Source organism: Hemicordylus capensis, chromosome 4 (assembly GCF_027244095.1).
Source record: "Hemicordylus capensis ecotype Gifberg chromosome 4, rHemCap1.1.pri, whole genome shotgun sequence".
Taxonomy (NCBI): Eukaryota; Metazoa; Chordata; class Lepidosauria; order Squamata; family Cordylidae; genus Hemicordylus; species Hemicordylus capensis.
This window is the reverse complement of record NC_069660.1, coordinates 39,805,234-39,819,344: the sequence shown is the minus strand read 5'-3', so window position 1 is coordinate 39,819,344 and position 14,111 is coordinate 39,805,234. Positions and strand designations below refer to the sequence as shown.

General features: G+C 45.5%; 1 protein-coding gene across 5 annotated transcripts in view; it reads left to right on the top strand.

Annotated features, from left to right (window-relative positions):
* The window catches only part of PPP1R16B (protein phosphatase 1 regulatory subunit 16B), a 187,648-nt gene that overhangs the window by 116,436 nt on the left and 57,101 nt on the right, over positions 1-14,111 (top strand). The window contains exons 1-2 of one of the 5 annotated variants that reach the window (XM_053243469.1): positions 496-621; positions 1,987-2,174. The exons of 3 other annotated variants lie outside the window; for them this stretch is intronic. In XM_053243469.1, the coding sequence (XP_053099444.1) occupies positions 2,075-2,174 (100 nt within the window). In that variant the 5' untranslated portion in view covers positions 496-621; positions 1,987-2,074. Of the gene's footprint in view, positions 1-495; positions 622-1,986; positions 2,175-14,111 lie in introns of those variants that run through there. One more of the 5 variants, XM_053243467.1, reaches the window with a different exon arrangement.

The following is a 14,111-nucleotide window of genomic DNA, read 5'->3' as shown; positions in this document are numbered from 1 at the left end:
CCGAACCAGTGCACGGACCTTGGGTTGTGCACATCCCTACCCAAGGCAGAGGCAATGAATATCGGAGTCTGCAGCAGCTGCTCCTCCAGCAACCACCCTCCCCAGCAAGGCCTCTGGGGACCCGTCTTCTTCATGTGCAACCACACAGTGGTAGATCCAGCCCCGCTTTCTGCCACACGTGAATGTGGCTGTGGGATAGAAAGGGGAATCATATTTAAGCAGAATGTACATCTTGCACCAGTGTAAGTATCTTGTTTAAAATGACATTTAGCCCCACATGCAGAAGTGCTCTAATTGATGTCTTGTCTCTTCACTGCTGATTTCAGAAGACTGTTCTTCCTGCTCTCTGGGGAGCTCTGTAGCAGCTGCTGGAAGCTCAGTGGGACTGATAATCTGGTGTCAGGCTGCACGGGAGATCATGTTGCAGACAGTGAGATGGGGAATTCTGTGGTTGCTTTCCTAATTATGATCAGTGAGGCTCCACCCCTCCTCCCTTTTGAATCCTGGGCCTAAGAGAAGTATCTGGTGGGAGGTAATTTCAGGGGGTGGGTAGGTGCCTCGTTATGGGCTCTTTTAGAGAAGAGTGGAAGAGAGACAAAGATGTTATGGTTCTGATTTCATGTAAGTCTGGATTTATTATTGCTATTCGTTCTTGAAACATTTGGCAAAACTTGCATCTATTTTAATGTGAGATCTTTTTGAATAGCCAAGTCTCAATGGAGAGGGACCCCTGCAGTCCTTTCTTAAGCTGTTTTCATGCAATTCAACACTGATGAAAGTCTAGAAAACTTGGATTTCTGAGGGTCAAGGTATACCTTGCATGCAAATGTGTGCAACAAAACCCCAAGGGTTGCTTTTTTAAAAAAAGGGCAAGGGGCTTCAGGGGTGTGTGCAGCCTGAAGCCACGGCAGGGGGCTTATCTCATTCATGGCCTGCAGGTTTCCACCTTCGGAAAGGTGTCTGAATGGAGCATTAGATAAGCACTTGTTTGTGTCTGTGTTCTGCAGGGTGCTTTTAAAAGCTGTGTACATGAAGTCTTTCATCTTCTGTTCTGGACTGCTGACCTTAGTCACTTCATTAATCAAATGAAATTGTTTTTTCTTGCCCTTCCTTAATACAGCTCCATATTCCAGCCCCTTTTTACATGCCTCATTGGCATATTTTTATCATCTTTGACTTTGACGTAATCTACTTTTAGAGCTTAACTCAGTGCTGGTTTATATCTGTGTAATGAGCCAGCCTGGGACGAGACTCTTCATGGCCTCTTTAGAAAATGAGGCCAGTCAGACTGGAGAGACAGAGGCCATCAAATTGCAGCATGAGTTCCAGAAGGAAGGGAGGTCTACCGACAGCCATTAGCAATGAAAAGCGAAATGGAACCTCCGTATTCAGAGGCAGTATATCTCTACAGAAGCGTTTGCTGCCTTCCTATCCAGCTTGTGAGGTCTTGGAGGCACCTGGCTTGTCATTGTTGGAAACAGGATTTTGAACTAGATCATTGTTCTTCATTGTGAGGCCCAGGAGCCTGTGGTGGCCCCTATCAACCCTAAGTTGACTGTCTGATTTTTGGGTCTGCGTGAAGCTTCAGCCAAAGCTGAATACTCCGCACAGTCACCCTGTTACCATGCTTAGATGACCATTCTCATTTGTCCCTCACCAGGAGGCTGCCTTTAAGAGAAACAGAGCCCCTGTGGAGTCCTTGACCCATCTTGAAAGGCGTGCATGAAGTGATATGAAGTATAGCCTTCCCAGCACTTTCCCCATAGAGGTCTTAAGAGAGGGCGCTGTCTTTCTTAATGGGCTCTTAATGCAGTACTGTGCAGAGGTCAGCACAGTGGGGTATGACTCTCCCATTGAAGATATTTTGCCCAATTGGCACCTGCTTGAAAAACAGTGAAGATCACTGAATCAGATGGATGGACTCTTGGTCTGATCCAGCAGAGCATTTCTTATTTTCATGTATGTATTTTGTTTTTACATTTATAGACTGATTTTCACCATCCGCCTCAAGGTGGTGTACAACATAAAACATACAATTATAGAACAACAAGAAAAACAAATATTGTATAAAGCAATGTGGAATAAAAACAAACACTCTATCAGCTCAGAAGCATCTAAAGTGAAAGAGAAAATGGCAACCAGGCCAACGAAGCTCCTACTCTCCAAAGACCCAGGTAAAAAGCACAGGCTGACATCCAAACTAATGGGATGCAGTGTCATAGGGCAGAACGGATCCCCCATGGATAACAGGGTTCACCTGTACCAGTAAAGATTTGATTTGATTGGCTCATACCAGTTTGGCAGTTAAGAAAGGAATTTTCCTTTCTTGGGCCAGCCATAGTGATTTTGTGAATGTAAATTTTCATTATTTTTATTTTTATTTTTTAAAAAACCCTGCTCATTAATAGGGGTGTTCTTGAATCTTGGTTCGAGCACCGGTTGGGAGCAGGGAGTAGGAGCTTTAAGAATAAGGAGAGTAGGTCCTTACCTGCTCTCCACCACCCCATGCAGTTTCCTGCTAGGGTGGTGCACGTCCCAAGTACACCCGTGCAGTGCCAGCATGCGCATGGTGCCTGCACATGTGCAGATGCCATGTCGATGCTGGCACTATATGAGGATACTTAGGATGCGCACTACCACAGCAGAAAGTTGCATGGGGTGGCAGAGCTCCTGCTCCCTGCTCTGAGCCAGGGTTCGAACCACGGTTCAAGCACACCCCTACACGTTAATTTTGCGGCTTGAAAACCAAACGAATATAGACAAACAGTTTGTAAGATTTCTGTGACAGATGTATTAAACTAGCTATACTTCTGCCATTCGGTGCACTCTGAAATATTTTATAATTAGCTGAGTTCAAGAAATTAAATTTACATAATAGATTTTTTTTTATTAGTATGCTTGCAAAAGGGAAATAAAATAACAGTTTGAAAGTTTGAAACTTCAAAAAGTATTCATTCAATTGAATAATTACCTTATATGGTAAATTTGAATCTGAGAAAAGTTCTGCTACTTCTCTTGGATGTGTCATTTTGAACTTATTGCTCTGATTACTGAGTGTTAAAAATCCATTGAGAACAATGATGGTTAAAATATGATGATTATATTCAGAATCGCTTCTAAAGAAACCCACACACCCTAAACCTTCCCCCCAGCATATTCTGATGTAAAAAAATAGTGTATGCAAAATTTGGTATCTGTAGATCATCGGGAAGTATGACTTTATTTCAGACAAATTCTTCAAAATATATAATAGATTGCAAAACTGAGCTTGGGAACATAACACTTCCCTCAAACAGCTCTAAGAATGCATTTTCATGTTTTAGGCAGTGCCCTCAAGCCATTTTAAATTCAGCATAGCAATAATACTTTGAAATACTGTGTATAATTATGAGCTTGGTTATCTGGATTTGCGTGAGTGAGCTGATCCCTAAGCTTTCTCTGGAAAACCTGGTGAGCAAGCAAGGACTTTACAAAAGATCATTTAATGATGATCCTTAATGGTCTGGAATCTCTCTGCAGCTTGGGAATAGAACACCTATCCGAATTTGGAGAATGACCAGAGAGATAGCTGGAAGCAGGTGTGGTCTGATGAAATGCATAGTGGCATGACTGGCAGGGGTGGTGGTGGTGGTGAGAATGGGCAGATGCCCTTTCTAACTGGCCCTATCCACCCCCAGCACAGTACTTTCAGTGACTGTTGCTGGTGTCTATCTTATGGTGTGTTTTTTAGAATGTGAGCCCTTTGGGGACAGGGATCCATCTTATTTGTTTGTTATTTCTCTATGTAAACCGCCTTGAGCCATTTTTGGAAGGGCAGTATAGAAATCGAATTAATACTACTACTACTACTACTACTACTACTACTAATAGAAAAGGAATGGTTTCCTCTTCTGTAGGAAGAAACCAGTTGGTAGTGCTTGCAATTGGATTTTAGCTGCTGAATGAGCAAATTAGCTTTCTGTGTTTCCCCCAGTTCCCACGAGCTGATGTGTGCAACACAGAACTTGTCCTCCAGGCTTATCGCTTTCTACTATGCAGAATATGGACAATCCAGGTTCTGTTACAACAGTTTGGGCAAAATGTTTAGGATATCAGGTGTCCTAAACAAACTTTTTCCAACCAATTATTATCCTGAGAGCCTAATAACATTTAAAAAAAATTATAATAGCAACGTTGGCCCACACAATCTGCAGCAGTACAAGGGTACTGTAGGAGCTAGGGATGTGCAAAACGTTTCGGGTACAAAACGTTTTGTACTCAAAATGGGCCATTTTAGGTGTTTTGTAGACAAAACAAAACACCCATTTTCCAAATCCAAAAGTTTTGTACATAAAACAAAACGTCCCTGTTTCAGCTACAAAATGTTTTGTTGTTTTGGACCTCCATTTTGTGGCGAGCTCTGCGTCAGTCTCCATTTTGTGTTTGACATCTCTTTGAATTTGCCGCCTTTCCAGCCTTCCAATCGGTGACCTAAAGCATGGGCTGACCTGCTGACGATTCCCTCCTTGTTCCCCATTGGCTCTTTTGCCTCTTGCCACTCTTTTCTGATCCCACATTGGCCAGGGGAAGGGTTGAAGAAGGGGCAAGCGTGCGGGGGGAGTTCAAGGAGCAGTTTTCAATTAATTCAACAAGTTAGTTACTCATTCACCATTCTGCCTTTCTGCCTCATTGGAGAGAGAGAGAGATAACTAGTTGGCATTGCATGGCATGCTCAAGTTGCCATGATGATGCCATGCCATTGCCTATGCCTGCCTGCCTTGTTGCCAGCATGAGCCCAGCCTCCCAGCCTGCTATGGCTATAGCATGCCAGCCTGGGAATGGATTTATCTGCTGCATTGTTTTTTTGTTTTTCACCCCCTTGAGAGATGTCATGCCATTGCCTATGCCTGCCTTGTTGCCAGCCTAAGCACAGCCTGTAGATTCTCTGGTAGCATATGAAATTCTAAATGACAAACCATGAATCCACTCTCATATGCTACCAGAGAATCTACACTCAAAACATCTCAGAAACAACAGAATTCAGTACCCCATGGGTTAGCAACCCATGGGGGTGGTTGGCACCCTATGTGCTCTATACCACCCACTTGCTCTGGGCAAACCCAGTGCCCGCCAAGTGCAGTTATGGGGCTTCTGAAACCTCCATCTTTCCCTATGGGAAAGAACCTTAAAGATGCGTAAATTCCATTAAATCTTTAAAAATCAGCCCTCTGCCCAATTCCTTTCAAATAATTCTGGCAGCTTCCTTGCCCTCACTGGGCACTACTATGCACCCTACTCTGCTCTGGGCCACCCACTTTCCCCTGAAGTGAAGCTATACTTTTGCTGAAACCTCCATTATTCCCGATGGGGAAAATTTTAAACTTCAAAAATTCACCAAACATCAGCCCTTTGCCCAATTCCTCTGAAATTTGGTGGTAGTTTCCACCCATTGGGCACTACCACCCTCACCCACTAGTTTTTCCCCGGGGCTGTTTTTAAAAATCCAAAAAGTTTCGGATAAGGATTTTGCAATTTTGAACAAAGAACAAAATTGGGGTGTTTTGGATTGGGTGATTTAGAACAAAGAAAATAATGGGGATGTTTTGGATTCAGGACAAAAACAAAACAGAAAAAAACAAAAAACAAAACGCACAACCCTAGTATGAGCTGTAGCAAAGATTTCTTCCATAGCTAAGCATGGGTGGAAGGGAATGGGGAAGCCACTTCTGTGTTTTCCTCCTCCCTTCAAGCTCTTTTCACTTCCAGCTAAGGGCTGGGTGACCCTCAGACATATATGTGGAAGTGAAAAACGACTTTATTTTTTAAAATTTATTTTACATTTATATCCCGCTCTTCCTCCAAAGGAGCCCAGAGTGGTGTACATACTTAAGTTTCTCCTCACAACAACTCTGTGAAGTAGGTTAAGCTGAGAGAGAAGTGACTAGCCCAGGATGTCTCATGGCTGAATGGGGATTTGAACTCGGGTCTCCCCGGTCCTAGTCCAGCACTCTAACCGCTGGCTCTTTTGAAGGAAAGGGAGAGAAGCAAAAATCACTTCCCCCTTGCCCTCTGTGCATGCTAGACTGGAGAGCAAGCCTTCACTGCAGTTACTCTCCAGCCTCTCTGTATGCACACAGCTCTTTTTCCGCCCTCAAACTGCTGCAGAACATCTGGGCCATTGTTTTATTTTAAACAAATAAAACAATATTTACTGTATTCTGAGCTGGAAAATGGGTCACTAATGCCTAATAGTTGTTGTAGCCCCTTATTTCCTACGCAGCAATTTCAGGTTTTCAGAGAAGCATGACAGACAAAGAGGTCGTTCTCATGACCAACCCTACCTGGGTAGGGTAGTGCTAGTCTGGGGTAGGGCTGGTCGTGAGAATGGCTGGGATCACTCCTGATCCAGGCTCTCCTCCACCAGGTAGCCCAGGTTTAAAACCCAGGCTAAAAGTGAGGTAGGAGAACACACAAGGACCTTCTACCTCACTGACCAGTTGAGTGGGAGGGCAGTCTGCCGGCAGCCATCTTACCCATAGAGGCCGGGGGAAGGAGCATCCCAGCAACCAAGATGTATCCCAATGTGCTGCATGCCATGCATGGTGCACTGTGGGACATCTGGAGGCCGGGCATCCTTCCCCTGGCCTCTGGATTGGTGTGCTGTTTTCTGCAACACTGATTGTGTGACTGTGTGAGCCTGCAGTTGCAAGAATTGTGGCAAGGGGAGGATGGGAAGGTAGATAGGATTCTGCCTTCTCCCCAGCCCTCCACAACCCAAGCCCAAGTGGTTGTGTGAACAATCAGACGACGCCATTCTGCATTACATTTTTTAGGGCAGCATTCAGACTAGTACTTCCACAAATGGCAGGCATTCTACTTGCACAAGGATGGAGAGGTGATTTTAGCTGCTGCCCCATTCCTTCTGCAGCTCCCTGTGCTCTCCAGAAATATAACCCTGAAGGTTAGGGAAGCCTTAAGAGAAGTTTATTTTTTTTAAGGGGGTGCAGGGAACAGCAGAGGGAAGAGAGGGAATTGGCAAAAATGGCCCCCATCCCCTTGTGTGAATGGAATGTCTTCTGTTCTCAGAAGTACTAGACCAGCTGCTGCCCATAGTTAGTTACTGTTGCTCTGTGCTTTTCACAAATACATTTTTTAAATCAGAGGTATCCATGATGAAGTTTGCTCAGATCTCTTTCCCTAAAATATAGACGAACTGTCCATAATAAGTTTTCTGCATTTTATGAATAAAGGTAAAGTGTGCCATCAAGTTGATTTCGACTCCTGGCGTCAACAGAGCCCTGTGGTTTTCTTCTAGTAGAATACAGGAAGGGTATACCATTGCCTCCTCCTGCACAGTATGAGATGATGCCTTTCAGCATCTTCCTATATTGCTGCTGCTCGATATTTTACCAGCAGGGATTCGAACCGGCAACCCTCTGCTTCTTAGTCAAGCATTTCCCCGCTGTGCCACTTAAAGTGACTATGTTATGAATAGAGTTTCCAAAATAGGAACAAGTCATAAAAATTATGATGGGCTGGTGACTCTGTTGTTGTTCTCCTCCAGATCGAGATTGCTGTTCTTCCCCCATTCTACCCCCCCCCCCCCCGCTCGAATGCAGCCACTAGGAAAGCAGGCTGAAGTGGAAAATCCAGGTGGGGCATGAAGGAATGAACTATGAGCAGGAATGCTCAGCTCTTGCTCGTGAATCTTTCCTGCAAAATGAATGTTGACATTTCATTCTGGCATAATGTACTCCAGACACATTCTGCCATAGAAATAATTCTAAAGCATGACCACTTCAAAGAAAACTGAGTTTTGTATGAAGTCTTGATTTGGCTTGCCTCATAATCAAGTCTAAGAATTCAGTCAAAAGTTGTAGTGCCAGCAACTCAATCTGTGTTTGTATGTTCTATGAAAATATGGAAAGGGAGGAATGGATTTGCAATTGCTTTACTCCCGATGTGCATTCATTTGTTAGATCAGAGTCCCCGGTGTAGAATTGTACATAGGGACAAGAACAGGTAATGCTCTCTCCATTTAATTAGGAACCCTGGAGAAGCCAGGTTTCTGATCATCTGAAAAGAACCCTATTCATGTATCCTTGAGCATATGGGGTCTCTATTATTGTGCTGGAAATTGAGGGTTGTGCCCCTGCCACAGTTCATCCCCATGTGCATTCATTGTCTGCAGAATGAAACCATAAATAGGCTTAGATACAGTACCTATTCACATTTCTTAGGCAAGGCTATAACACCTGGTGCTTTCTAGTTTAGACTGTGGGGAGACATGATAGAGGTCTATAAAATCATGCATGGTGTGGAGAAAGTGGATAGAGAGAAATTCTTCTCCCTCTCACATAACACTAGAACCGTGGGTCATCCCATGAAATTGATTGCCAGGAAATTTAGGACCAGCAGACAGAGGTACTTTTTCACACAATGCATACTCAACTTGTGGAATTCTCTGCCACGAGATGTGGTGACAGCCAACAACCTGGAAGGCTTTAAGAGGGGTTTGGATAACTTCATGGAGGAGAGGTATATCATCAGCTACTAGTCGGAAGGCTATAGGCCACCTCCAGCCTCAAAGGCAGGATGCCTCTACATACCAGTTGCAGGGGAGTAACAGCAGGAGAGAGGGCATGCCCTCAACTCCTGCCTGTGGCTTCCAGCGGCATCTGGTGGGCCATTGTGCGAAACAGGAAGCTGGACTAGATGGACCTTGGGCCTGATCCAGCAGGGCTGTTCTTAAGTTCTTATGTTTTATGCCTATGACTAAGCTGTACCTACCAATTCAGTGTAATGAGCTATTATCCTACTACAGGGGGAGGAGATCACAGACAAATGTGAGCATCATTGGTAGACTTCTAGTGTACAATATAGGATCTGGTTGCAAGGAAGATGCTCTTTTAATAAATATAAACTCAGTTAGGTTTTGTCATGAGACCAAACTCAGTTAGTTACAACAAGCTGGGCTGATAAATATAGAAACAGTGGCTGTCATCCAGAGCAATGAACTGCTTGAACGAACAGGATGACTTAGTTGCTCTAAAGAGAGGAGCTTGGCAGGCAGAATTGCGCTATTGCACTAGAGTGCAGATGCCCCCATTAAAACAAAAGAGGCATGCTGCAGTTACACAGTTATTGTGCAAGTACTAGCACGCTTGCAGCAGTGCAACGCCAGTTAGGAGTGCAAGCTTTGTGTTAAAACAGCGACCTTGTTCATTGCTCAGGCCAGTGTTGTTGCTCTGTGAAATCCTGTGCAAATCCCCAGATGGTATCTACATTTCAAATATGAAGTTAATGGTGATAAACAATATCCCTTTCCAGGGGTGGAGCCTTATTAGGCTCCAAGGACGCAGCCACCCAGCTCCTGGGAGCCACCTGGCTTGCCCCCCCCCCCGAGCTCCAGTTGCCTGCCGGCTTCAGCTCTCTGCTCCCGCACTCCGAGAGAGGGAGAGAATGAAGAAAGTACCCAGCCTGAAGCCGGCTAGGAAATTAGCAGCAGCCCTTCCAGGTGCTGGCCACGCCTGCTGCATGTGATGTCACATGCGGGGATGTGGCTGGCACGTGCAAGGGGCTGCCGAGCAGAGGGGCAGACATGAGCCCCCTCTTCCCCAGCTCCATGCCTGCTCATTTTCTTAGTTTCAGCAAGTTCAGTGCTTTGTGTATTTGACTTTCAGTTCCTTGAGATTTGTTCACTAGGCTTATGTAGCCTGGAGTTAATTTAAATGTTTACATTCTCTTCCTAAATAGGTTTTGGTCCCATGCAAGAGCGCTTTTTGAAGAAGCATTTGTTTAAATGGGCTGGGCTGTACTGCTGCGATAAAGAGCTTTTCAAGCTCATCAGAATATATGTTTTCACAGAGTTTCACAACTCGGTCTCCACAATAATGAACTGCTGGGGATAGTCTTGGAAATAATTCTTTGCTTTCCAATTCCATAAGTATACAGTTTATTATAGTTTCAAAGAGAACTTGCCCTCAAGCGGAGATAAAATTTTCAGTGCCAAGATTAAAGCTACGTGGTTTTTTTTAAAAGTGTGTGTGTGTATACACACACACACAATTTATATGAAAGAAACCCAGTTGAAAGGATATGGCTTTAACAGTATTATCTCTGGAGATAATCCATTACAATATTGTTTATCTTTGAACCTATAAAGACAAATGAAACAAAGAGCTAGACAACGTATGCTTTGATCTCCCAATTATTATTATTTTTTAAACCTAAATACAGCCATGGAGTTCTGCTTAGAGGTAAGCAGCATGGAGGCTGAGGGTATTTATCCCCCCGTGCCATTTTACTGATATATGTCTCCCTATCCCAGCTGCTCTTCGCTCTGTGAAAAATACAGGTGCCTGTATCATACCTGTACCTTCCCTCAGCAAGCAAATCATAGTTTGGGGAAATAACACAAAATTTAAGGGTTAAAAGCGCCCTCCCAGCCCCAGTGCGGCTTCCCCAGTGAAATTAGCAACACCCCATTGCTGCAGTTACTTCAAACACATGCATACACATCACACCTTAGGAACATTGGTGCTGCCTTTATACTGAGTGTGAGCATTGGCCCATCTAGCTCAGAACTGACTACAGTGACTGGCAATGGCTCTTCAGGGTTTCAAGCAGGAGTTTCTCCCTGCCGTACTTGGAGATGCCTGGGATTGAAACTGGGCCCTTTTGCAGGCAGGCATGCAGATGCTCTTCCACTGAGCTAGAGCCCTTCCCATATATATGGTCCTTACGCTTTAGCTCTCAGCTCTAAAGGTGCCATCTTACTGTCTCACATATCCCACTGTAGCCCCTTTCTCGCAAATGCTCCCAGTGCTCACAGTATGTGTGGAGGGGGAGTTGGGCTTGCATCTTTTGTCCCCATTCCCCTGACCTCCTTATGTTGTCTGGCTCTGCCTGCCAACCATTGCACACTGCAAATTGGGTTTCCACATGTGTATGGATCCAGTTCTCCCCATTGGCTCAATACATGCAGGTTGGAAGCAGAAGCAACTGAGTGCAGACCAGTTCCCCCTTACCAGGTAGAGTCAAAACACTAAACATTTGTGAGAAGAGGATTTGTGTATCCTATTACCCATTGGTGGTATAGAATTGAATATCCCTTGGCTTTTATCCCTTAGCATGTATAGAAACCACATGATGCTCAAGCCCATGTTACTGAGGGCTATGTGTACTCTTGTGCTAAAACAACAAAATAAACCTTTACCAAGAAAAGCTAGATTCTCTGACCTGCATAAATTATGTCATATAAGCCTCCATATAGGTCCTTATTTTGCATAATTTGTTTAGTCATCAAGATGGACAAGCAACTATGTATTCACCTGATGCTCTGGCTTCTGAGATACCATAGGCATTATCTGTTTATCTTCAAACTGCTCTTTGCAACCTGTCTTTGCTGCTCTTTTTTATGTTTTAAAAGTAAGCTAAGAATCTTTTTCTCAAATACATGCAGCCCTGACAATATATTGTAACACTAGTGTTTTTAAGCCCGTTAAAATAACGGGCGCTAGTATGGAGCCTGTTTTAGAGCTCTTCCCTGGGGCTCGACCCCAGCAGCAGCACTTGAGACCCAGAGGTTAGCCTGCCTGCCCATCTCCCCCACCCACCCCAGAAACATCACCCCAGCCCCCCAGTCAGAAGCCTCAGCCCCCATCCTTTCCCCTCCTTCAGGTCTGTTCCAGCCCCACCTTCCCCGCTCGACGACGCTCTCTCTCTCTCTCTCTCTCTCTCTCTCTCTCTCTCTCTCTCTCTCTCTCTCTCTCTCAGCCTGCTGCTGCCACTCCTTCTACGCAACTCAGCAGCACCTCCGCCTTGTCGGCCACATACCTTCTGCCGCCGCCCCCTCAGCCCGCCCGCTCTTCTTCCCACCGCTTTGCGTGACCCTCCTCAGCCGAAGCGACCCCCTGCATCGGGGGGAATTGCAGTTTGTCGGCCCTGCTCTTCCTTTCCATCCCAGCCTCCCCTTCGTAACCTCTCTTGCCGCCTTTCTTCTATTTCTCTGGAGTTCCCGTGGCGCTCCGGGCCCCCAGCCGCCATTCCCCCTTCCTCCGCCGCCAGCCTGCATGCCGTGGCCGGTCTCCCCAGCCGGGCAAGGGCCCCAAGCTTTCCCCCCTGCCCGGCTTTGGCAGTGGCGCCAGGCCTCGGCCAGCTTCCCCCGCCGCTTCTTTCCCCTGCCCGGCTTCTGCGGCGCGGCCAGGCTTCGGCCATGCCGCCGCCGCCGCCTCGGCCACGCCACGTCCTCTGGCCGAGGCGGCGGCTCTGCTACCACCTCGGCTAGTTTCCCCCACCTCCTCTTCCCCCGCCGCCTCTTTCCGAGTTTCCCCCGCCGGCTCTTCCCAAGTTTCTCCCCGTGGCCGCCGCTGCCTCTTTCCAAGTTTCCCCCGCCAGCTCTTCCCAGGTTTCTCCCCGTGGCCGCCTTTGTCCACTCCGCGGCCAGGCAAAGCAACAAACATGGCCGCCTGGTCCCTTTGTCCGTTTCTGCCTTGGCCGTCCTGCGCATGCGCTCTGCGCATGCCCAGAACAGCCGAGGGAGGCACGGACACACGCTTGGGTGTCCATGGACGGACACCAAGGCTTTTATTAGAGAGGATACACTGTTTTTGGATTGAGTGGATAAGAACTCTGCTGTCCCATCATGTCTATGGTAGCCCCCTACCCTATATCATATGGAGTGAGCAGAGGAGATTGCCCTGATGTTTCCCTCCTCACATTCATTGAATGCATGGAGGGGGAACTGGGTTGTGCTATTCCCAGTGCCCTATTCAGACATTATTTTGTACCTAAGTGTATAACATAATTTAGGTTAGAGAGAAAAGCTGGTCTTGTGGGAGAAAGCATGAATTGTCCCCTTTGCTAAGCAGGGTTCATTCTGGTTTGCATTTAAATGGAAGACTACATGTGTGAGCACCGTAAGAGATTTCCCTTAGGGGATGGGGCCACTCTGGGAAAAGCACCTACATGCTTGCATGCAGGTTCCAAGTTCCCTCCCTGGCATCTCCAAGAAAGGGCTGAGAAGGACTCCTGCCTGCAACCTTGGAGAAGCTGCTGCCAGTCTGTGTAGCCCAGGGATTCTCAACATCATCATGAGAAGTAAGTAAATAAGATAAAATTATTGTTCCCCACCAAAGATAATTACGATCAAAGGCACAATTCCAAATAAAATGTGCGTCTCAACAGAATTAGAAAACGGAAGTCGTACAGGAAAGGAAAAGGAAGAACAACGCAAAGTAAAGGCACCCGGAAGCCAGTTTCCACTCTCTTTAAAGCTAACATCTGTCTTCAGCTCTAGTGAGGGTACAGCAGAGAGGGGAGATTTGTATCAGCTTCTGACTCTCAATTCATTCTCTTAGCCACTCTAACTCTTAATAAACAATAAACAGAAAACAAAGTTTCTATTTTCATTGACATATACAATCATGGGACAATTGCAAGTAACTTTTGGTCTGCGTTATTCACAAATTGATTGATACCATGGAGCAGAGAGCACTGTAAGGTGTGAAGAAGCCCATCACTTACTTCCTTTGCAAATTTGATAAGACTTGGTCTGCAATCAGTCTCATTGTTCCTTCTGTGCTGAACCAGTGAGTCAGTTTCCGTTGTTTGTGTGAATGTTCGGTACAGCTATTAAAAAAAAAAAGACCTTTTAACAGACAGAAAACTGCAAACATAAAAGCCTAGCACAGGAGGTGTGGGCATATATTTTACTTAATAACAGTGGAGTAGTCTGCACCTTGACGGTATGGCTTTAAGCACGGGGTAGGGGGCAGTCTAGAAAATGATTTTCTGTGTGGGCAGCCTTAGCAGCAGGGTAACAAAGAACTTTCAAAATGACTGAAAAATCAAAGACCTCTGTAGGGAGAAGAGGTTGCTAAGGCACAAGAGGACAAATCATTGGCTCAAAAACATTAGGGTTATTATCGGCCAAAATTGCCTAAAATGTGTGCCTCTTTAGAAGTTACAAGGTTCATGATAATTTAAAATCTGTTAGGGGAGTCATCAAATGAAAGAAATTGTAGCTGATTGATCATATGACAGTTAGTTAATTAATTAATTGTATCAATGTGGGAGTAGTGGATGTGGAAACTAATAGTTGTAAAGAAAAATATAAACATAGGCCAATA